The sequence below is a fragment of the Eubalaena glacialis genome, chromosome 7 (assembly GCF_028564815.1).
Source record: "Eubalaena glacialis isolate mEubGla1 chromosome 7, mEubGla1.1.hap2.+ XY, whole genome shotgun sequence".
Lineage (NCBI taxonomy): Eukaryota > Metazoa > Chordata > Mammalia > Artiodactyla > Balaenidae > Eubalaena > Eubalaena glacialis.
In genome coordinates, this window is record NC_083722.1 from 67,569,789 (window position 1) to 67,591,737 (window position 21,949).

Here is a 21,949-nt window from a genome sequence, read left to right on the forward strand (position 1 = left end):
GGTGTAAGTGAGGTGTTAAAGTCCCCCACTATTATTGTGTTACTGTCGATTTCCTCTTTTATAGCTGTTAGCAGTTGCCTTATGTATTGAGGTGCCCCTATGTTGGGTGCATATATATTTATAATTGTTATATCTTCTTCTTGGATTGATCCCTTGATCATTATGCAGTGTCCTTCCTTGTCTCTTGTAACATTCTTTATTTTAAAGTCTATTTTATCTGATATGAGTATTGCTACTACAGCTTTCTTTTGATTTCCATTTGCATGGAATATCTTTTTCCATCTCCTCACTTTCAGTCTGTATGTGTCCCTAGGTCTGAAGTGGGTCTCTTGTAGCCAGCATATATATGGGTCTTGTTTTTGTATCCATTCAGTGAGTCTGTGTCTTTTGGTTGGAGCATTTAATCCATTGACGTTTAAGGTAATTATCAATATGTATGTTCTTATGACCATTTTCTTAATTGTTTTGGGTTTGTTTTTGTAGGTCCTTTTCTTCTCTTTTATTTTCCACTTAGAGAAGTTCCTTTAGCATTTGTTGTAGAGCTGGTTTGGTGGTGCTGAATTCTCTTAGCTTTTGCTTGTCTGTAAAGCTTTTGATTTCTCCGTCAAATCTGAATGAGATCCTTGCCAGGTAGAGTAATCTTGGTTGTAGGTTCTTCCCTTTCATCACTTTAATCATGCCACTCCCTTCTTGCTTGTAGAGTTTCTGCTGAGAAATCAGCTGTTAACCTTATGGCAGTTCCCTTGTATGTTATTTGTCGTTTTTCCCTTGCTGCTTTCAATAATTTTTCTTTGTCTTTAATTTTTGCCACTTTGATTACTATGTGTCTCGGCGTGCTTCTCCTTGGGTTTATCCTGTATGGGACTCTCTGCGCTTCCTGGACTTGGGTGGCTATTTCCTTTCCCATGTTAGGGAAGTTTTCGACTATAATCTCTTCAAATATTTTCTCGGGTCCTTTCTCTCTCTCTTCTCCTTCTGGGACCCCTATAATGCGAATGTTGTTGTGTTTAATGTTGTCCCAGAGGTCTCTTAGGCTGTGTTCATTTCTTTTCATTCTTTTTTCTTTATTCCGTTCTGCAGCAGTGAATTCCACCGTTCTGTCTTCCCGGTCACTTATCCAGTCTTCTGCCTCAGTTATTCTGCTATTGATTCCTTCTAGTGTAGTTTTCATTTCAGTTATTGTATTGTTCATCTCTGTTTGTTTGTTCTTTAATTCTTCTAGGTCTTTGTTAAACATTTCTTGCATCTTCTCGATCTTTGCCTCCATTCTTTTTCCGAGGTCCTGGATCATCTTCACTATCATTATTCTGAATTCTTTTTCTGGAAGGTTGCCCATCTCCACTTCATTTAGTTGTTTTTCTGGGGTTTTATCTTGTTCCTTCATCTGGTTCATAGCCCTCTGCCTTTTCGTCCTGTCTGTCTTTCTGTGAATGTGGTTTTCGTTTCACAGGCTGCAGGTTGTAGTTCTTCTTGTTTCTGCTGTCTGCCATCTGGTGGATGAGGCTATCTGTAGCTCATTTTTTAAAGGAAGCAAACTCATATGTTTCCTAACTGATTCTATGTTTCATAATAAACTGGTAGGAACACTTTAGTAATTGTGATGTATTATTGGAGAGTCAGCATGAACTAGCTTGAGAGTTAAAAACTCCTGGGGGCTCAGTCTAAGGTAGGGCACACTTTGTGGGTTTTACCTCCAGAAGCTCCACCCAGTTGTCACATTAAAGATTGGGAAAAAATCTCATGTTCTTGACAATCCAGTGGTTAAGACTCCACGCTTCCAATACAGGGGCTGCAGGTTCGATCCCTGGTCTGGGAACTAAGATCCCACATGCTGCTAGTGTTAGAGAGTCTCCTGCAGATGTGGGGGGTGGTTGTGGCTCACCGTGGGGACAAGGACACTCTATAGTCTTTTATATTTACCAAAAATTTTAAGAAAATCATTGGATTATAGTAAGATCTATTGATATTTTCCACTCCAGGCTAATTGCTGACTTAATTATTTTTTATTCCAAGGCTATCTTATATTTTATTTGCTATTTGTTATCATATCTAAAATATGATATATGTATTATTTTGTGAGCTAGGGGCAGGCACTCAGTTGCAGTGTCTCCGTGTATCACCAGCACAGGTGCTCTGCCTGTTATTAGCCAGGGCAGTGATGGTTTCATTCACATCATGTTCACGGAACACCCCTTCTGTTCGGAGCACTCAGTTGGGGTCTGGGAGGTTCACCCCAGGTTGTTCACAGCTGAGCTGCTCAGGTCTGCCTCTGAAACATTGTTGGGGGTCATCCCACAGGGAGGCACGGGCATGGTGTGTGGGGCACAGTTAAGGGAGTTGGGGTCGGGGTACAAAGTATGTAGGAGGGTCTCAGAACAGTGGTGAATTTTGAAGACAGGCCTTTAACTGCTGCATCTTGATGCAGTACTGATGCTCAGGGTAGCTAAAGCTTGACCTCCCTTTGAGATGACTGTTTCTCCTGATTTAGTGCCATCCTCACTAATGTCCCAGTGTACTGAGTGAGTAAGTGTGGCAGATTGGAAATGGTTTATGTGTCAACTGGATTATCCTCACTTTAGCAGGTTGACCTTTCTGTGCTTATATTGCTATTGATTTTATTCTAACATTTAGTCTCACTGGTAGTGACTTGTATATTTAAAAATGATTATAGTTTATAGTGTATATATACTATTCATATGATCATGTTTAAAAACTATGATTATAGTGTTCATAATATGTATATAGTACTTGATGCCTTCCATGAGTTATTTCATTAAGAATGATAGAGTTTTGGGCAAAATGTTACTATTTTTTTAAGGACTGTCATATAAATATTATTTATTTGCAGTTACCATTCATGTGTAGTGTAGAATTATCCAAGTTTTAAAAAAAATTTCTAATTACTTTTGTGCATTAACTCAATCAAGAGACTTTCTAAAAATATTATCTTTCTGCTTCTGGATAAAGAAATTAATGCCTACTTATCACATGAAATTTAGAAACTGTAGAAAAATATAATGAGAAGATAAAAATCACTTGATTCCTACTGCCTGGAGTCACTCATGGTGAACATCTATAGGATCATATATTCAGTTTTTTCTGTGCATGGTTCTTATATCAGAGCTATTTGAAAATCTCTGTTTATTAACATTTTTATTTTTTACAGAGTCATATTAAATCAGTAGACTCAGGAGAAACTAATATAGATGGAGCCATAGGTGAGTAGACCATGGGACATTTTACATCTCTGCTTGAGGTATTTTGATATTATGATTTTGGACATGTAAATAAACATCTATAATAATTAACTGTATTTCTAGGACTGATGGCATCAGAAGAATTTATCAAGATCACCCTGTCGACTTTTGAAGCAGTGATACAGTATCCTGTTTTATTGAAAGACTATTGCTCTACGGTCAGTAGAAGTCCCTTCCTTCCTTGTTGACTTGTTTTTGGTGGTTCTTTGCTCATTATTCTCTTTCCCTTCTGGTCCACACCTTACCCCCAGCGTGCTCCTTCTTACTCCTTGCCTGATTATTGGTTGTAACCAACAGCGAAGACTCTCAGAACAGAGTTTCTCAACCTTGGACTGTGGGCATTTGGCGATGGACAGTTCCTTGCTGTGGGGGATGTCCTGGGCATTGTAGGATGTTTAGCACCATCCCTGGCCTATACATAGTAGATGAGGGTAGCACCCAGTCCAGCCCCCCTCGGTTGCAACAACCAAAAAGGTCTCTACACATTGCCAGATGTCTTCTGGGCAGCGAAATTGTCCCCATTTGAGAACCTGTGCCTTAGGATGATCCTTAGGTGAGCTGAGTGATGACTTTAGAGGAGGGAGGAAAGTTTTGTGACTACGTTCTCATCAGCAGAAAGCCCTCAAGAAAAGGAGCCAGGTAAGACGAGGACCACAGCAATAATTTTCGTATTCTCTCTCCTGGTTCTAGGGGTTGACTTAGGTCAGCAAGGCCGTTATCACTCAGGGTCTTTCAGGAGGTACCAGTCAGTGGTGCCTGGGGCTGGAATCATCTGAAGGTCACTCCCTCACATGGCTGCCTCCAGCTGGGACTCTGCAGGCATCTCTCTCCATCTCTGTGGGTCTCTGCAGCAGGGAGACTTCAGGGTGGCCTGACTTCTTACATGGCAGCTTAGGACTTTAATGATACATTCTCAAGAGAGAGGGGATAATTATTTTTTGAGGGTAGGAAATGTCTACCAACTCTTTATGGTTGTTTTCTTTTCAATATATTTTATTATAAAATATAAAATACAGAAAAGTGTATTAAAGTGTGTGTAGTTTGATGACTAGTTGTAAAGCAAGTGCTCAAGAAATCACTGCCCAGTTAAAAAAGAAAAACCAAACAGAATGTTACCATTCTGAGCCCCGAAGTCCCCTCAATCACAAATCCTTTCCTCCCTGGAGAGGGGACCACTATCCTGACTTTCATAGTAATCATGCCTGTGCATTCCTTTGTGGGCCTGTGCCTGCATTCTTAAACAGTATAGGCTGGTTTTGCCTGCTTTTGCTCTTTGTTTCAATACAGTATGTATTCATTTGTGACTTGGTTTTTTTTGCTCAGTGTTTGTAACATCCATGTTGTTAAGTATCTTTGTGCTTTTATTCTTCATGAGTGTGTAGTGTCCCACTGTAGAAATCTGAGTATATGAATATATCACATTTTACTTATTTATCCTTGATAGACGTTAGGCTATGTCTAGTATTTGGCATTTACAAACAATACTGCTATAGATATTCTTGTTTATGTATTTTGCTCCACATAAGCATGCATTATTTCTGGGGTACATACATAGGAATGGAATTAGTGGTTATAGGAAATATGCAAACTCAGTTTGTCTAGAAAGTGACATTGTGTTTTCCAGAGTGGTGGTGCCAGTTTACTTTCACACCAGCACTGCAGGACCTCATGTCCTCATTCTTCCCAATTCTTGTTATTTCAGCCTTTTAAATGAATGGGTGTATAGTGATGTTTCACCATAGTTCTAAACTGTATAGTCAAGACTACTTATGAGGCTGAGTGGTTTTTCAAATGTTTACTGGCCACTTGGGAATAATCTTTTATGACGTGCTTGTCCACGTCTTTCTAAGATTTTGGTTTTCTTGTGTAGTTTTTCAAATTTATTGGCATAAAGAAGTTCATAGTATTTTCTTGCCAATTTTTCTTAGTGTTTGTGTAATCTAATAATATATCCTTTAAAAATATTTGCTATTTACTGTTATTCCTTCTCTTTCTTTTCTTGAACAATCTAACTAGAGGTTTCTTAGTTTTACTAACTTTATCAAAGAGCCAGCCAGTGTTCGGTTTTGCTAATCTCCTACATACTATATGTTTCTTTTCTATTTTATTAATTTCTGTTCTGTTTGCTTAATTTTGTTCTAATTTTGTTAATTTCTGTTCTGTTTGCTTCCTTTCTCCTTTCTTTGGATTTATTCTGCATTCTTTTTCTAACTTTTTGAGATAAATAGTTGATTTTTAAAAATATTTCTTCCTTTCTAACATATGCATTGAAGATCATGTCTCCTAAATACTGCTTTAGCTGCATTCCACAAGTGTTGGTATGTAGCATTTTTGGTATCTTTCAGTTAAAATGTTTGCTTTCATTCATGGGTTATTAAGATAAATAAATTTTCAAACATATGGGCACTTTTTAGTTTTTTTAAACTGATTTCTGACTTAATTGCGTTGAAGTTAGAGAAATACTCTGATTTCAGTCTGTTGAAATTTATTAAGACTTGCTTCATAGTCCATTACAAAATTTTTGGTAGATGTTCTGTATGTGTTTGGAAAGAATAGGTATTTTGCAATTCTTAGGTGCAGTATTCAGTTATATGTCTGTTAGGTTAAATTTATTAGTTATCTTGTTCAAATCTTTTCTATCTTTATTAATTTTTGTCTGTTTGTCCTAGAAATTACTAAGAGAAGTGTTTCTAAATCTCCTTTAAGGCTATTATGAATTTGTTTATTCTTGTGTAGTTCTGTAGTTTTTGTTTTATATATTTTGAAGCCATATTATTAGGTGCATGCAAATTTAAAATTATTATGTCATTTTATGAAATTGACCTTTTTCTCATTGTAAAGTGACCTTTACTTTCTAGTAATGTTTTTGTCTTAAGATCTGTTTCATCCCAGCTTAATATAATCATACCTGCTTGCTTCCTGATACATCTTCTCTCATTCTTTTCCTTTCAACATCTCTCTGTCCTTATGTTTAGATCTGTGTCAAGTAAATATCATATAGTATTTAAAAAAATCTAATTTGACTTTTCCCTGGAACATGTACTCCATTTACATTTACTGTAATTGTTAGTATATTTAGATTCATTCCACCATCTTCTTTCAAGCTTTGTCATACATATTTTCTCTTTTCCCACTTCTACTTTCTTATCTTTCTTTTCTATTGGCTAACTTTTTTCTGCATTTTTTTTTCTTTATGTAAGGTTGATAGCAAAAGCTGAACTTAAAAATTAATGATCTTTTCTCTAAGTAAAATACAGGCCATAGCCTACTCAACTCCATTTAGTCCTCTCATGATATGTATGTAACTTTTGCCTGGTATTTTAAAGTCTGTCTTGTTTCTCTCTCTTTTTAACTCCCTTTTGTTATGAAATGATAAAAGAATACTCATTATTACTACTATAATATGATGTTCATTTGCCTTTGCCCCCATATTTACTACTTTTTTTGCTTTTCTTTCTTTCTTACTTCTCACTCCTTCCATCTGGGTTCACTTGTTTCTGACTGACATTCATCCTTCACAGTTTTCCTTAGCTTTGGGTGAGCTGGTGGCAAACTCTTTGTCTGATAAAGTCATTGTTTCTTTTTTTCCAAATATTTATTTATTTTATTTGGCTGCACCGGGTCTTAGTTGCGGCATATGGGACCTTTTAGTTGCAGCATGCGGGACCTAGTTCCCTGACCCTGGATTGAACCCAGGCCCTCTGTATTGGGAGCACGGAGTCTTAACCACTGGACCACCAGGGAAGTCCCAAAGTCATTGTTTCTTGAGGGAGATTTTTTTTTTCTGAGTGTTGAATTCTAGGTTGGCAGTTACTTTTGTTGTTGTTTAGTACTGTGAAGATACTATTTCATTATCTTATGTTCTGGATTGTTGCTATTGAGAAGTTCACTGATAGTTGGTTTTTCCTGTGAAGATAATCTGTCTCTCTGTTCCTTGTTTCCTTTTAAGACTTTTTTTGGGGTGGAGGGGGGAGGGCCTTTGGTTTCTATAGACTCACTGTGTCGTAACTAAATATGAACTTCTTTTTGTTTATTCTGCTGAGGATTCTGTGTACTTTTTGAATCTGTGGATTGTCCCTTTTTCTTCAACTCTGCAAAATTCTCAACCCTCATCTCTGCTTATCTTCTCTCTCCCCTGCTCTGTCTCCTTTTAGCAGCTCAGATCCCATGTATATTAAACTTTCTCACTGTATTTTCTATACTTCTTACTGTCTTTTTATATATTTCACCTTTTTCTCTCTCAGTGTTATATTCTGGTTAATTTTGTTTGCTCTGTTTCTGTCTTCTGTGTTCAGTCTGGTGCCAAATACATCCACAGTGTTTTAAATTTTGGTTGTTTTTCATGTGTAGGAGTTATGTTGTCACTAGAAATTCTGCTTGTCTGTTTTATTCAATCTACTGTATTGCTTTTTATAATTTCCTGTTCCTTATAGTTATTTCCCAGTTTGTGCTTTGTTTATTCACATTTGTTAGATGTAGTTATTTTACACTGTCTCATTATTTCAGTGTCAGAAGACTGTGATGTGGTGTCTGTTATATCTTGCTCATACCCACTTTGTCTTGTTTTCTTGCACACCTTGTTAACGTTTACTGCGCGTTGGTAATGGGACTTGAAATCTGTTTGTGGGCATTCCCTCGAGCCTAGTGTGGATGTTCCCTCCTCCAAGAGGCTTCATGTTTGTTGGGGCCCTGCCAGTCAGGGCTACCTCAGACCACGGTCATTTGTACCTGGTGTGAAAATTCCTGAGACTGTAGGTCTGAGAGCATAACTTCTCAGGGCAGCCTTCTCAGCAGTTCCCAGGAGTGTGAATTTATGTGGAGGGGTTGGTGACTAGATCTGGTTTTCCTAACTCTGAGGGTATCATCCCCACACCCGCCCCAAAGTGCCCAGCTCCGTGTAGAAGACTCCCAAAACTCCACATGCTGGGCAGACGTGAACTCAGACCCCTGTCTCTCTGGTCCCACTGGCCTCCATTGGAGCCTTGTGTTTTTGGTATTGGTAAATGCCTCCAGAGCACTATCAGTTCCATGCTCATATGTTCTATTCAACTCTCTAGTTAAGGCTTTCATTCAGATATTGGTAGGAAAGCTCCCCCACTGCCTTTTCAGGTCTTAAATATTTTAAGGTTTTGTTTGTTTATGTTTTATCTGGCAATTTTTCATTGTGAATTTTCAGTGAGAGAATTAATCCAAATAACCATACCCACTATTGCCAGAAAGCCTGTTTGTTATGGTCACTTTCTTAGCAATGATTTCTCAGTCTTCCATTGAGATACTACTTGCTTGAGTGTTGCTTATTGATTCTTTTCCTTAATGAGCAGTAACCCCATGGATAATTTGTTAAGATCCAGTATTTACAAATGTCTATAGTTATATTTAATTAGACATTTAATTAGTTTACTTTCTAATCATGAAGTTCTACCATAATAATCATTGAAAGGACAGCCTGTGTTACGATAGGGAAGCTATCATTGTAACTCATGGACTTCCTAAAAAGTATTTTTTTTAATGCTGTAACTCATGGGAAATCCTCTAATTACCTCTTCTTGAGCATGACTGGAATACATGAAATTGAAGATCCAGCACCGCAAAGGGTATCACATTGTTGGAAATGTTAGCACAAACTATATTCAAGGGTACTGGACAGTACTTTGTTATATGGAAGTGGTTACATGCATTTAATTCTTGCTGAGCACAAATACTTAGCTCACATTTTTTCCCATAATTTAGATCATTTAGTGCCTCAGAATTGGAAATTATCAGTGTGGCTTGCAGAGCAGTTAGAAATACCATAATGATTTGGTTTGTACAGAGAGTTCGTTCCCATTCATGGTGGTTTCAAAAAAAAAAAAAATGTTCTTAATAGCAAAGGGGAAAATAAAGATGATTCTTTATTAGAAATTTCTAACAGTAATATACATAAGTTGCCTAAAATATAATCTGTTTAAACTTAAAAAAAAGCTGTAAAAGCTTAAGCCATGGCTTTAAGCTAAGCCATAATACCTTTTTTAATGAAAAGCCTGTCCTTTTGTAAGTTTTAAACTGAAAGCTGGAGGCTAATAAACATTGAGTAGTTTAACTTGAATGAAACTAGATTTTTGAGTTAGTACCAAGAGTTGATGAGGATGTAGAGCAAATGGAACTCTCAGAAACTTCTAGTGGGAATGTAAGTTGATACAATTCCTTTGGAAACCTGTTTGGTAGTAGCTACTGAAAGTAAACATAAATATATTATGACTCAGCAATTTCACCTGTAAATATACATTCAGTAGAAATGCAAGCATATGTTCACCCATATACATATAGAGGATGCTCATAGCCCCAAATAGGAAACTATCCAAATGCCAATCAACAATCTAATGGATAAATAAACTATGGTTTGGTCATACAATAGAATACTATACAGCAATGAAAATGAATGATCTGTAGTTACACTTAAGAACATGGATCAATCTTACAAAGTTAATCTGTGACAAAGATAACAAATACGAAATAACATGATCCATTTGCATTAAGTTTAAAAACAGAGAAAACTAATCAGTTACAAGTCAGGTTAGTGGATACCCTTGGGGCAGTTAAGTGTTTACAAGGGGGCTTTGTCCAAAATGTCCTGGAAGTGCCTTTTTTTTTTTTTAATCTGGGTGCTAGTAATATGAGTGTGTTCATATTGTGAAAGTTAACTAAGTTATATACTTAGGATTAGTACATCTTTGTGTTATATTAAAAAGTTTACATAGATATGAAAAATTTTTTCTAATAAAAAAGTGTTTAGAGCTTAATGTAAGCCTATTTTTTAAATGAAGTTAACTGATATGAATTAGCATATCTATGTATGTATCTATCTATCATTGACATGGACTTGTATTCTGTATTAGTTTCCTGTAGCTGCTATAACAAATTACCACAAATTTAGTGGCTTAAAAAAACACAGATTTATTATTTTAGAATTCTGTAGGTCAGAAGTACAGAATGGGTCTTTGGGGCTACAAGCAAGATGTCAGCCTACCTGTGTTTCTTTTAGAGGATCTAAGGAGAAAATCTGTTTGTTTGTTTGTTTGTTTTTTTGGCTTTTCCAGCTTCTAAGAGCTGCCTGCATTCCTTGGCTTGTGACCCCTTCCTCCATCTTCAAAGCTGGCAGCGTAGTATCTTCAAATCTCTCTCTCCCCTCTCTCTCTCTCACCTCTGCTTTTGTTGTCACATCTTCTTCTCTGACTCTGGCCCTCTTGTCAAGGACGTTTGATTTTACATTGGGCCCACCTGTATAATCCAGGATAAACACCTCAAGTTCCTTAACTTAATCACATCTACAAAATCCCTTTTGCTGTGTAAGGTAACAAATGAACAGGTTCCAGGGATAAGGGTGTGGACATCTTTCTGTCTACCATCATTCTGTCTACCACAAATTCGTATTTTTTATCGATGGCTTCATTACTATAATTATTTTGGTGCTCTAATTATATCAGATTTGGCCTTTCAAGTTGGCTCCTCTGTCCTTGTGACATACCCTCTCATTTTTTGAGTGAGTTTTTACTTTGCGTCACAGCAAGATATTCTTGCCTCAGCTTGTAACTAACCTGACCTGGCTCTGGAATCAGTCATTTCTTTGAGGAACCCTGGTTCCCTTTCGTGGGAAATGGCTTTAGAGACCACAATCAGGGCGCTAAGTGTCTCCTCTCTCCTGGGATGTCTTAGCTTCTAGACCCTTCCAAGAAACAGAGCTAGGAAATATATACATGTAAGTACACGTATGAACACACACAGGACACACTTGTATGCATACTTACATATACATGTACACACACGTAAACATATTTTGAAATCATGAGTTCACACCAGTGTCTTCAAATCCAGTTCATCCCCACATGGTTCTTTCTTGCCTTGCCCCATTCCATATTTTTGTGTCCTTTCTTCCTTTGTAAAAATTCTGGCTTCCAGCGACATCAGCACATTTTCTCATTTGCTTAATGTTATAATATGTCTGAAATTGTTGCAGAATTGCTTTACCCAAACCAGTATGAAAACAAACCTCATGAAATCAGGATTTGTTTGCAGAATTCCCTCCTCCCCCCCCCCACTCCCAGATGTCACCCCAGCAAGGCTGGGGTGTACAGTCAATACTTGGATTAGTCCCCCATCTTTCCTTTTAGTGTGGTCATATTGAATAATATTCATTTGAAATATAGTTGATTTATTTTCAGTTTGCTTTCAATTTTAGGTTTTCTTTTCTTCCCTTCTTATGCTTTTTGATTTTATTTTTTGAATATGTAGAAGGTTAGCATGCTTCCAAAAGTAAAAACTGTAAAAACAGACATATTCAGAGCAGCATCACTCCCTTCCCCTCTCCCCCAGGGTATACATCCCGTCCACTTCGTCACCATTCCATCATACCCTCCCTACTCTTATAGGTAACCAGTCTCGTTTTCTGGCTTGTCCTTTCAGTGTTTCTTTTCGTAGAGATAACGTTTTCTTATTTCCCCTTTCTTTCTTATACAAGAAGTAACATACTATATTTTCTCTTTTGCACTTTGCTTTTTCATTTAGTATGGGTACTGGAAATTATTCCATCTCTTTCTTCATAAGAGCAGTGTGGCACTCCGTCATGTGTGTGTATATCACAGGTTGTTCAACCCATCTCTGATGTGTGGACATTTGGGTAGTTTCTAATCTTTTCAATCACAAACAGATAACCTTGTGCATGTGCAATTTCCTTCTGTTGGAGGTGTCTCTTCGGTGCCAATTCCTGGACTGTGGGATCAGAGGGTAAATGCATATGTGGTTTTGCTAGATCCTGCCAGAGTGCCTTCCACATGGGTTTACTATTTTGCTTTCCCAGCAGCAGTGATCAGAGTGCCTGTTTCTCCACAGTCTTGCCAATAGTGTATTGTCAAACTTTTGAAATTTTGCCAACCGGATGTGGCCTTGGGAATTCCTTAACATCTTTTTAGGCACTTAATATTGTAAAGAAGATTTAAACAGTGTTGTGTCTAGTTTTTATAGTTAGTTGTTCTCCTCAAAAGGGGCATTCTGAATCATCTGCTCTGCCATTAGCAGTGGTAGAGGTCATGTCCTAGGCACGTTTTTCCTGTACACCTGACAGACAGTACCTTGTGTGGGGTAAGGAGACTGGCAGTTGGTGTGAACGTGTAATTGTTGTGCTGTCAGATGTACCAGATTTTTGTAAGGTCTACTGAAATGAAGGAACTGATGATTGATTTTCAAAGGTAGAATAAGAATTTTAGTTGAGTGCTTAGAATAGTAAACTTCCATTTTCAAATTATTTACTTCCATCAGTAAAATTTTGTTTAAATTAAGAAAAAAACACCCTCTACAAAAATAACAGAGTATAAAGCATACTTTCATTATAAATGATTAAGGTTTAGAAATACACTTTCCATAGGTTATAAGATTGTTGCTTTATTCTTTGTGAAATAAGAAAATTTGAATGTGGGTACGTGTTTACTTACAGTTTAAAGCTGCTGAACTTCAGTATCTCATGTTCAACATTTCTTAAAATGGAAAATGTGTTTTTAAAATTATAAACAAATCATCATCTTGGGCATCAATGGCTTTGCTTAAGAACAAATGAAATATGGTTTAGCGTGAGTGTAATTTACGTGTTTCAGTGCCTTTGTGATTGTTCAGCTTGAATGTCTTACAGCTGTCTTTAGCATCCCTAACTCACAGACATTCATTTCTTCTGGGCCATGTTGTTGAGGACTATTAATAGTAATTAATGTGTATATGCAGACACATGTTTTTTGAATGAGGGACCCAGTTTTTGAGCACAGAAATAAAAAAGTCCCTAGACTTGGGAATCTGCATTTTCAAAAAGAGTTCAAAACGACTCTGTTTTTATGACATGTCCTGAAATGACCTTTAGCACATATGAATATCTTTATTTAAAAAAGCAATACCACTACCATTAAATATTAAAATTCCTTGGATTGTTCCATATAGGTGTATTACCTCTGCAACTAAAAAAAGTAAAGAATGGTGGAATTTTATGATAGAGAAAAGTCATTATTGCAGGGACATTGCATAGAGTTGCAGTGGTATTTATTTAAATGGTGTACATGTTGTTTATAAGTTCTGTGGAAGATTCTAGAAGGGGAAGGCACTGATGAACAAATCATCTAACTCCACAGCAGCAAAAGGGCTCTCAGTCTATTGTCTCAGATGTTCCAGTCTCTTCTTTTTAACAAGGAGACCTAGTACCAATGAGCAAACCATGCCAATTTGAAGGGTTAGAACAGTTTCTCTGTCATAATCTGTATCAGATTTTTTTTTTTTTTTTTTTTTTTTAAATTAATTTATTTATTTTTGGCTGTGTTGGGTCCTCGTTTCTGTGCGAGGGCTCTCTCTAGTTGCGGTAAGCTGGGGCCACTCTTCATCGCGGTGCGCGGGCCACTCTTCATCGCGGTGCGCGGGCCTCTCACCACCGCGGCCTCTCGTTGCGGAGCACAGGCTCCAGACGCGCAGGCTCAGTAGTTGTGGCTCACGGGCCTAGTTGCTCCGCGGCATGTGGGATCCTCCCAGACCAGGGCTTGAACCCGTGTCCCCTGCATTGGCAGGCAGATTCTCAACCACTGCGCCACCAGGGAAGCCCTGTATCAGATTTTTGTCATCCTAGATTCCTCACTGTGACTTGGAAGTGATTTGGTAAAGAGAGTTTTTAGGTTTTTGTCCTTTTTTCTTCTTCATTGTTATCTATTTTATTGCCATTTGGCATTGGGTTGTCATTAAAGCATACCATTTTCCTTGAGGACACAGTGGGGGGTGGTGGTGAAGGGTAAGCTGGGACGAAGTGAGAGAGTGGCATGGACATATATACACTACCAAGTGTAAAATAGCACAGGGAGATCAGCTCGGTGCTTTGTGACCACCTAGAGGGGTGGGATAGGGAAGGTGGGAGGGAGACGCAAGAGGGAGGGGAAATGGGGATATATGTATACATATAGCTGATACACTTTGTTATACAGCAGAAACTAAGACAACATTGTAAAGCAATTATACTCCAATAAAGATGTAAAAAAAAAAAAAAAACGATACACGCAAAAAAAAAAAAAAGCATACCATTTTCATGTGACTTCTCAAAATGCAGATTGAGGTTCATCATGGGTCAGACTGCACTCCCCAAGTGATATTTTTGAATCACACATTCCGCAACATGATTAATCGATAATCATTCTTTGTATTGGTATTGAAACCGCACGACTTCAGGTGAGATTCAAACACAGCCAAAACTCAGACTGGAACTCGGACCCACTGTCTTTTTTTTTTTTTTGAGTTATGAAGAAAAAATATGGAACGCTTCACGAATTTGCGTGTCATCCTTGCGCAGGGGCCATGCTAATCTTCTCTGTATTGTTCCAATTTTAGTATATGTGCTGCCGAAGCGAGCACCCACTGTCTTTTTTTTTTTTTTTTTTTTTTTCACTGTATTTTATTTTTACAAGAGATAAATAGACTGACACCAAGCATTGTACATGGATGACCACAACAAAAGCAACAATGATTGCAATTACCAAACATGAAACACACTCATACTATGTCATAATATTGACATTCAGTCCAGTAATCCTCCACTGTAACAGCTTCTTTACTTTGCAGTGAAAATTGATTTGTATATTCTTTGCCTCTGAGTCCTTGTGGGATTTTTTCTTTTTTTAACTTCAAACAGAAAGTCACAAAAATTATACTCATCCTCATCAGTTCACTCAGTTCCATGTAATTAATTTTTTTTTTCATCTTGATCTTTTGTTAGCACTTTTATGAGCGCATCAGTTTTTCATTAGAGTTCTGAAAATGCTTATTCATTCAGTTCAGCAGTACAGTCAGGTACCAGAAACCTGTACTTGTCAGAGTCTTTTCCATGAATTTCCTGAAGATGAAACCCTTTTATAGGAACATATTTACAAAAGCATCAGAGTACACCCAGAACTGTCTGTAAATGAAAGAAGACTTAAAAATGACCACGGTTAAAGATTTGATGAAAGTTCATAATAATGCAGTTGACAAGAAAATTAGTTATTTCTGAGCACCCACTGTCTTTTAATTGAAGTTGCACACCTGAAGCTCAGGTTCCTTATGTCTCAGTGCAGAAGGAATTCAGTGAGAGGCGAAGTGATAGGTAAGAAGTAGATTTATTGAGAGATACACACTCCACAGGCAGAAAGCAGTCAGTCTCAAAAGGCGAGAGCAGCCCCAAAATACAGGGTGGTTAGTTTTTATGGGCACAGTAATTTCATAGGCTAATAAGTAGGAGGATTATTCCAGCTATTTTGGGGAAGGGGCAGGGATTTCCAGAAATTGGGCCACCGCCCACTTCTGGGCTTTTTATGGGTGGCTTCGGAACTGTCATGGCACCTGTGGGCGTGTCATTTAATATATGCTAATATATTACAATGAGTGCATAACGAAGCTCAGGGTCTACCGGAAGTCGAATCTTCCACCCTCTTGGACCTAGTCGGTTCTAACCAGTTTTTGTTGTATCCTCAATGGCTCTGTCATTCTTTTAAATTTGTGCCCTGCCCCCTTCCTCCTGTTTCTGTATGATTTAGGATGCAAAATTTCTCAGGTCCTAAGGGAACTTATCAATAGCTACAATTTTAGATAAAAATCAGTGGGTGTTAAAGGAAGAGAATAAAAATGAATACATTTTAAAAGTGTGTTTGGAAGAGAGAATCCTCCATCTCTGCACGGATGCGTGGGTCTCATTATGTGGAGGGAAACCTCCTCCTTTGCAGGTAGGCGCTCCTCTCCAGGAAATACGGTCTGGTGGAAGACAGAGAAAAGCTGTCGCCATGAAACATCTTCCTGGCCTTTTTATAACCATCAGGATCTGTGTGGGATGGTGGGTTTTCTTTAAGTTAATTTATTTATTTATTTTTATATTTATTTTTGGCTGTGTTGGGTCTTCGTTTCTGTGCCAGGGCTTTCTCTAGTTGCGGCAAGCGGGGCCCACTCTTCATCGCGGTGCACGGGCCTCTCACTATCGCGGCCTCTCTTGTTGCGGAGCACAGGCTCCAGACGCGCAGGCTCAGTAATTGTGGCTCACGGGCCTAGTTGCTCCGCGGCATGTGGGATCTTCCCAGACCAGGGCTCGAACCTGTGTCCCCTGCATTGGCAGGCGGATTCTCAACCACTGCGCCACCAGGGAAGCCGGGGTGGTGTTTTTGTAGGTAGGGATCTAGGAGTGGCCTAGAAGCCTGGACGAACAAAGGGGCTGGGGGTGGCAGGGTAACTAAAATTTGCATGATTAATGAACAGGCATTGGGTGGTGGGTGAGATAAGAGGGAAGGAGGGAGGAGCCAAGAGGGGGCCTGGAAGAGGCTGGCGACAGGGCAGGAGCCCAGAGCTTGTGGAGGGAGAAGGTTAGGGAAAAAGTCAAAGTTGCAGGTGATAAAAGATGACTAAAAGCAGGATGTTTCATATTCAATTTTAAATTGTTGGTGTTGCTGTTATAAAACCTGCTTCACTTCGCACCCTCAGTAAAGCCTGCTACATACTGAGAGCTTACGAGACTTTTAATCCTTAAGAGAGGACTGTGTGTTCCGTCTCCATGTTGGCATGGTACAGTGAGAAAGGTGGACATTGATGAAGGCCACCCCAATGAGAACCAGCAGAGGCTGTTACTCAGAGCTGTTATAGCACGGGAGTCAGCACCATCACTTGCCTTTGGCAGAGACTCCAAGGCTGGCAGGGGGTGTAAAAACTTTAGGGTGAAAAAGAGGGAGGGCTTAAGGTGTGCCCTGATTGCCATGGGGGGACTGGAGTCAAGCTAATGAGAAACAGAGCATCCTATGTGGTTTGGATAGGAGAATATATTTAGGTTTCTTTGGTTGGTCTTGAGTCAAAGGGGACACAGTACAAAAAAGAGTGACGCTGGCAGTTATCGACCAAGTTCTAACCATTCTGAGCTTATGGCTGCAGCTGTTACAATGTGGCTTCCATGCTGTTTCCTGCAAAGGTTGTGGCTGGAGTCCTTTTGTCATAAATAGTCTGACCATTGTTCATTTGTATATTCAGACTCTCGGAAGCAAACATTAGGAGAAGGTGAAAAGCAGATAAAATACTAGAGTCAGTGAGGTAAAAACTAAGCATTGGCAATGAACCATGGAAAGTAAATAAGCCCTTGCACATTCCTATAAATCTTGGAGAGGACACTAGATTTCTTATAGCGTGCAGGGCTAAGGGTTTTCCTTTTAAAGCTCAAAGTTTGGGGTGATGGCAGCTGACAACTAGGATACAAAATCAAATGAGTTTTTTTTTTTTTTTTTTTGAGAAATTAGCATTCTATAGGACAAGTACCTTTTACGTTTCAAAGTTTTTTTTTTACATCCTGTTCATATTAATAGGATAAATTAGTATGAATAGAGGTATAGCAGTGATATAAAAATGGACACAGAAAACACTTAAGTATTTTGTTTACTCATATATTCATAATAAGTGCCTTTTGCGAACCACCTGTTTAAATGAAGCACTGAGAATACACTAGGGTGCTAGAATCAGGCCCTGCTCTGAATCCGGTTCAGTGTTGGCTGAGAGGAAGGGACCCATATGGAAAGCAAAGATTGGACCGCCGTAGTTGATTGGACTGTGTTGGTGGTACGCATGGGGCATGCCGAGAGCCCTGCTCAGTCTAACAGGGTCTGGAGATGAATTTTTAGAGGAGGCAATTCTTGAGCTAAAATTTGAAGGCACGTAGGAATCAACTCCTGATGGGCTCCTGTGGGAGGAGTGGGTGTTATAGGCAGAAAAAAATCATGTATACAAAGGGAGAGGAGTGTGAAATGATTTCATAAGTCATTTTATGGTTTCTCCCAGTATTATTTTGAGAAACCTAGCGTAATTTACTTGAAAGTACTTAACCTTTCACAAGAGGTGTGAAATTATATGCATGAGTTAGTTTTTTTTTTTTTAACTGAAGTATAGTTGATTTACAATTTTGTGTTAGTGTCTAGTTTACGGCAAAGTGATTCAGATATATATATATACACATACACATATATACATTTTCAGATCCTTTTATAGTTTATTACAAGATATTGAATATAGTTCTCTGTGCTATATAGTAGGTCCTAGTTGTTTATCTGTTTTATATATAGGAGTTTATATCTGCTAATCCCAAACTCCTAATTTATCCCTCCCTACCCTTTCCCCTTTGGTAACCTTACGTTTGTTTTCTGTGTCTGTGTGGCTGTTTGCATGAGTTAGTTTTAATCTCTGTCCTAGGAGAGGTCAGTTTATATGTGAAGTACACTTTCAGGAATACATCCTCCAGGGGTGATTAGTTAGCATTTGAAAGACCCTGATCAGAAGTTCACACTTGTGAGGTGTCTTTATCTTGATGATACTTTTGTTAGAAAGATTTTTTCCTTTGGTGAAATTAGTCCTTTTTGCAAGAGATGTGGATTAGCTAGAAATATTGTACAGGTGGCCCACCCACCCTTGGAAGGGTTCAAGAATCCACTGAGCCCAGCCGAGTGGTGTTCTTGGCATTGGACTCATTTGTTCCTATGTTTTGTACGCTGGAAGCCTTGGGCAGTCTGCCGAGGTTTGCGGACTCCTTCTAAGAATGGTGTTTTTAAATGCATAAAGCAAATTAAATAAAATGCACAGGGTTATATAGGAAACCATTTATACTGAAATATAGTTGTCAGAATATTTAAAAAAAAAAATTTGCCCTGCTCCTGGGCCCAAGTAACCATCGTTACTGTGGTTCCAAGAGCCTTTTCCTGTGGTTGTTCTCCCCTGTGCCCCCAGATCACTTCGAGCACCCTTGGAGCTGCTCTTTTATTTTGCAGCAGTCCCCTTCTGTGAGCCAGTACGTGTGACCTCCAGAGATTTGGGGCCGGAGGCTGAGGCTAGAACTTTGCTTCATTTGTCATCTTGAGACAGTCTCTCAATTTAGAGTTCCTTTCTCATCTCTGACTGGAATCTTGCAAATTGTATGTCTAGATGATTGTTTTAATTCTCATCTGAATGTTTTCAAATTAAATTCAGAGTAAATTACTCTAAATATCTCAAAAAAAAAAAAAAAAAAAGAAAGCCTAAGTCATCGCATGGATCTCTAGGCCTTTACATCTAACTTCTGGCAGCTATTTAGTTTAAAGGCAATGGCAGCAACAACAATAAAATACACCCCAACCTCTTCCAGGAAACACTGGCTTATCTCCACATCCCAGTTTATATAATGTTAGTTACTTTATACATATGTGTATACATATTTGTAAATGGGCTCCTTTCCCTTCTGGCCCTTAGTAGCTATTAAGTTCTGAGAGTGGTGGTGATAAAATCCCCTTACCTACATATTGTGAGCTCATCTAAATCATTTATTTTATGTTTGTGTGTGTATGTATATGTATTATATACACACACAATTAATGTTTGTAAATGTTGGGATGTGTCAGTTATACAGACATTTTTTCCCCCGCAGTTTGTTGAGAGTAGATACCCTTCTGATTTGCATGGAAATTTATTGAAATGGTTTATTTTCTTTAACTTCCTTTGTTACATTTTCTTTACATTTTCTGCCTTAAACGCTACTCCAGGAACTAAAGATGTTTCTTTGCTCTCATCTCCGAAGTAACTAACATTTTAAATGTTTTATTTTCATGTTGTCTTTTTTGCTGGAATCATTGTATATTTAACTTTAAGTGAACATTTTGCCAAAAGATATGTGGTCTCCTTTTTCTTGTTAGGATTTTAAAAACAACAATCTTTTCCTGAACACCATTTATTATTTCAGTCTATGTAGTTATTGAATAGAGTATAAATAAAACTAATGAAATTGTTCTTCAGTTTTTATATCCTTTGCCTGGTTTGACTTGCTAAGCATGCAAACATTTTCAGTGTAATTTCATTTTTCAGTTCATGTCTTAATGGGTAACTTTCATTTGATAAAGTAGTCAACTGTCATTGCTCACCAAAAATATGAATTAAAGGTGAATAGTCAAATAATGTTCTAAACTTCTGTAGTCTTCCTTTACATATTATAAAAAGCATTTTGTTTTTCCATTACCACCCTCCTGTTACTTCTTCTCAAGGATCGTTCTCAGTTGGAAGGATTAAATTTGTATCATCTTGGGATACTATTATAATTGCCTTGAGTTATTCAGAGGAAAACTGTGTTAATTAAAAAATTAAATAATATTATAATTAAATAGATTTATTCTTTTAAGACTTACGAAATACATTTTTAATACAGAAATTTACATTTAGTATGTATTTAAGATTATAGGTATTGTTTCAGGATACATAGTGTCATACTGCCTGTATCATTTTGCAAGTTGATGTTTTCATTAAATAATGAAATATAAATGTAATGATTTATTCAGTCTCTTTTCACTCCTGAAATCAGATCTGCAATGAGTGTTTTTAAATATGTCATGTAGAAGCTGAATTGCTGAGTTGTATGCCATGTTCATCTTCAGCTTTGGTTGGTATTGTGAAATTGTTCTTCCAAGTTAAATACTGATTTACTGATTTTTTTTGTGGTATGTAAGTACCCATTTCCCCCAGTCTTGGTATTATGTGATTTTCTAACTGGATTTGTGTAAATTTGTGTAAATTGAGAAATTTCATTTCTCTGATTATTAGTGGAGTTGAGTAGTTTTGATATGGTTACTGGCTATTTAGGTATTCTCCTTCGGGGCGCCCCCTATTCATGTATTCTGCATATTCACTCATTGTCAGGTAGAGGGATTGCAGAACTTTCTCCTAGCCAATGGCTTTTCTTCTCATTTTGTTTATGAGAACTCATCTTATACAAGTATTTTTCATTTTAATGTCAAATTTATTCGTATTTTTTTAAAAAAATAAATTTATTTATTTTTGGCTGCGTTGGGTCTTCGTTACTGCGTGCGGGCTTTATCTAGTTGCGGCGAGCAGGGGCTACTCTGCGCTGCGGTGCGCGGGCTTCTCATTGCGGTGGCTTCTCTTGTTGCGGAGCACGGGCTCTAGGCGAGCAGGCTTCAGTAGTTGTGGCTCGTGGGTTCTAGAGCACAGGCTCAGTAGCTGTGGCGCACGGGCTTAGTTGCTCAGTGGCATGTGGGATCTTCTCGGACCAGGGCTCGAACCTGTGTCCCCTGCATTGGCAGGCGGATTCCCAACCACTGCGCCACCAGGGAAGTCCCTGTTAGTATTTTCTTTTAGTTTGTACTTTTTAGGTATCATTTAAAAAGCCTTTTCCTACTCTAATAACACAAAGGCTATTCTCTCATATTTTCCTTTAAGAGCTTTTGTTTTAACTGTTAGATCTTTAAGCCTGCAGTAATTTTTTTTTTTAGCATTATGATATTTTTTTACCAAATAGACAACTAAGTTGTACCTATCCCTTCAGTGAATAGTCTATATGTTTTTCCACTGTTGGTAGTACTCTATCTGCTACTTACTGCGTTCCCATATGTATCTGTTTCTAGGCTCTCTGTTCTGTTCCATGAATCTCTTTGTCTACTCCTTTGCTTGTGCTATCATGTTTATTTCCATCACAGTAAACTTGGAAACTTGAGAAGGTGAACCAAATATGCCTCATGCTTTTTGGAAAATTTTCCAGTACTCTTGACCCTCTCCTTTCCAAATACATTATAGAATCAGTATGAGGAGTTCATGCAAACCTCGTTGGAATATTTATTTTTATTGGAATTACAGATTAATTTGCACAGAGTTGACCTCTCTGAGGCTTTTCATCA

The 21,949-nt window shown here is 38.0% G+C and overlaps 1 protein-coding gene and 1 non-coding gene across 6 annotated transcripts in view; one reads left to right on the plus strand and one right to left on the minus strand.

The window, feature by feature from the left end:
- The window catches only part of ULK4 (unc-51 like kinase 4), a 529,164-nt gene that overhangs the window by 180,725 nt on the left and 326,490 nt on the right, over window positions 1-21,949 (plus strand). For all 5 annotated transcript variants that reach the window (XM_061195276.1, XM_061195278.1, XM_061195279.1 and 2 more), the window contains 2 exons: window positions 3,167-3,218; window positions 3,321-3,415. In XM_061195276.1, the coding sequence (XP_061051259.1) occupies window positions 3,167-3,218; window positions 3,321-3,415 (147 nt within the window). The remainder of the gene's footprint in view (window positions 1-3,166; window positions 3,219-3,320; window positions 3,416-21,949) is intronic.
- On the minus strand, window positions 14,554-14,660 carry LOC133095843 (U6 spliceosomal RNA). Its single transcript, XR_009701700.1, has one exon. It is a non-coding gene; the product is annotated as a U6 spliceosomal RNA (small nuclear RNA).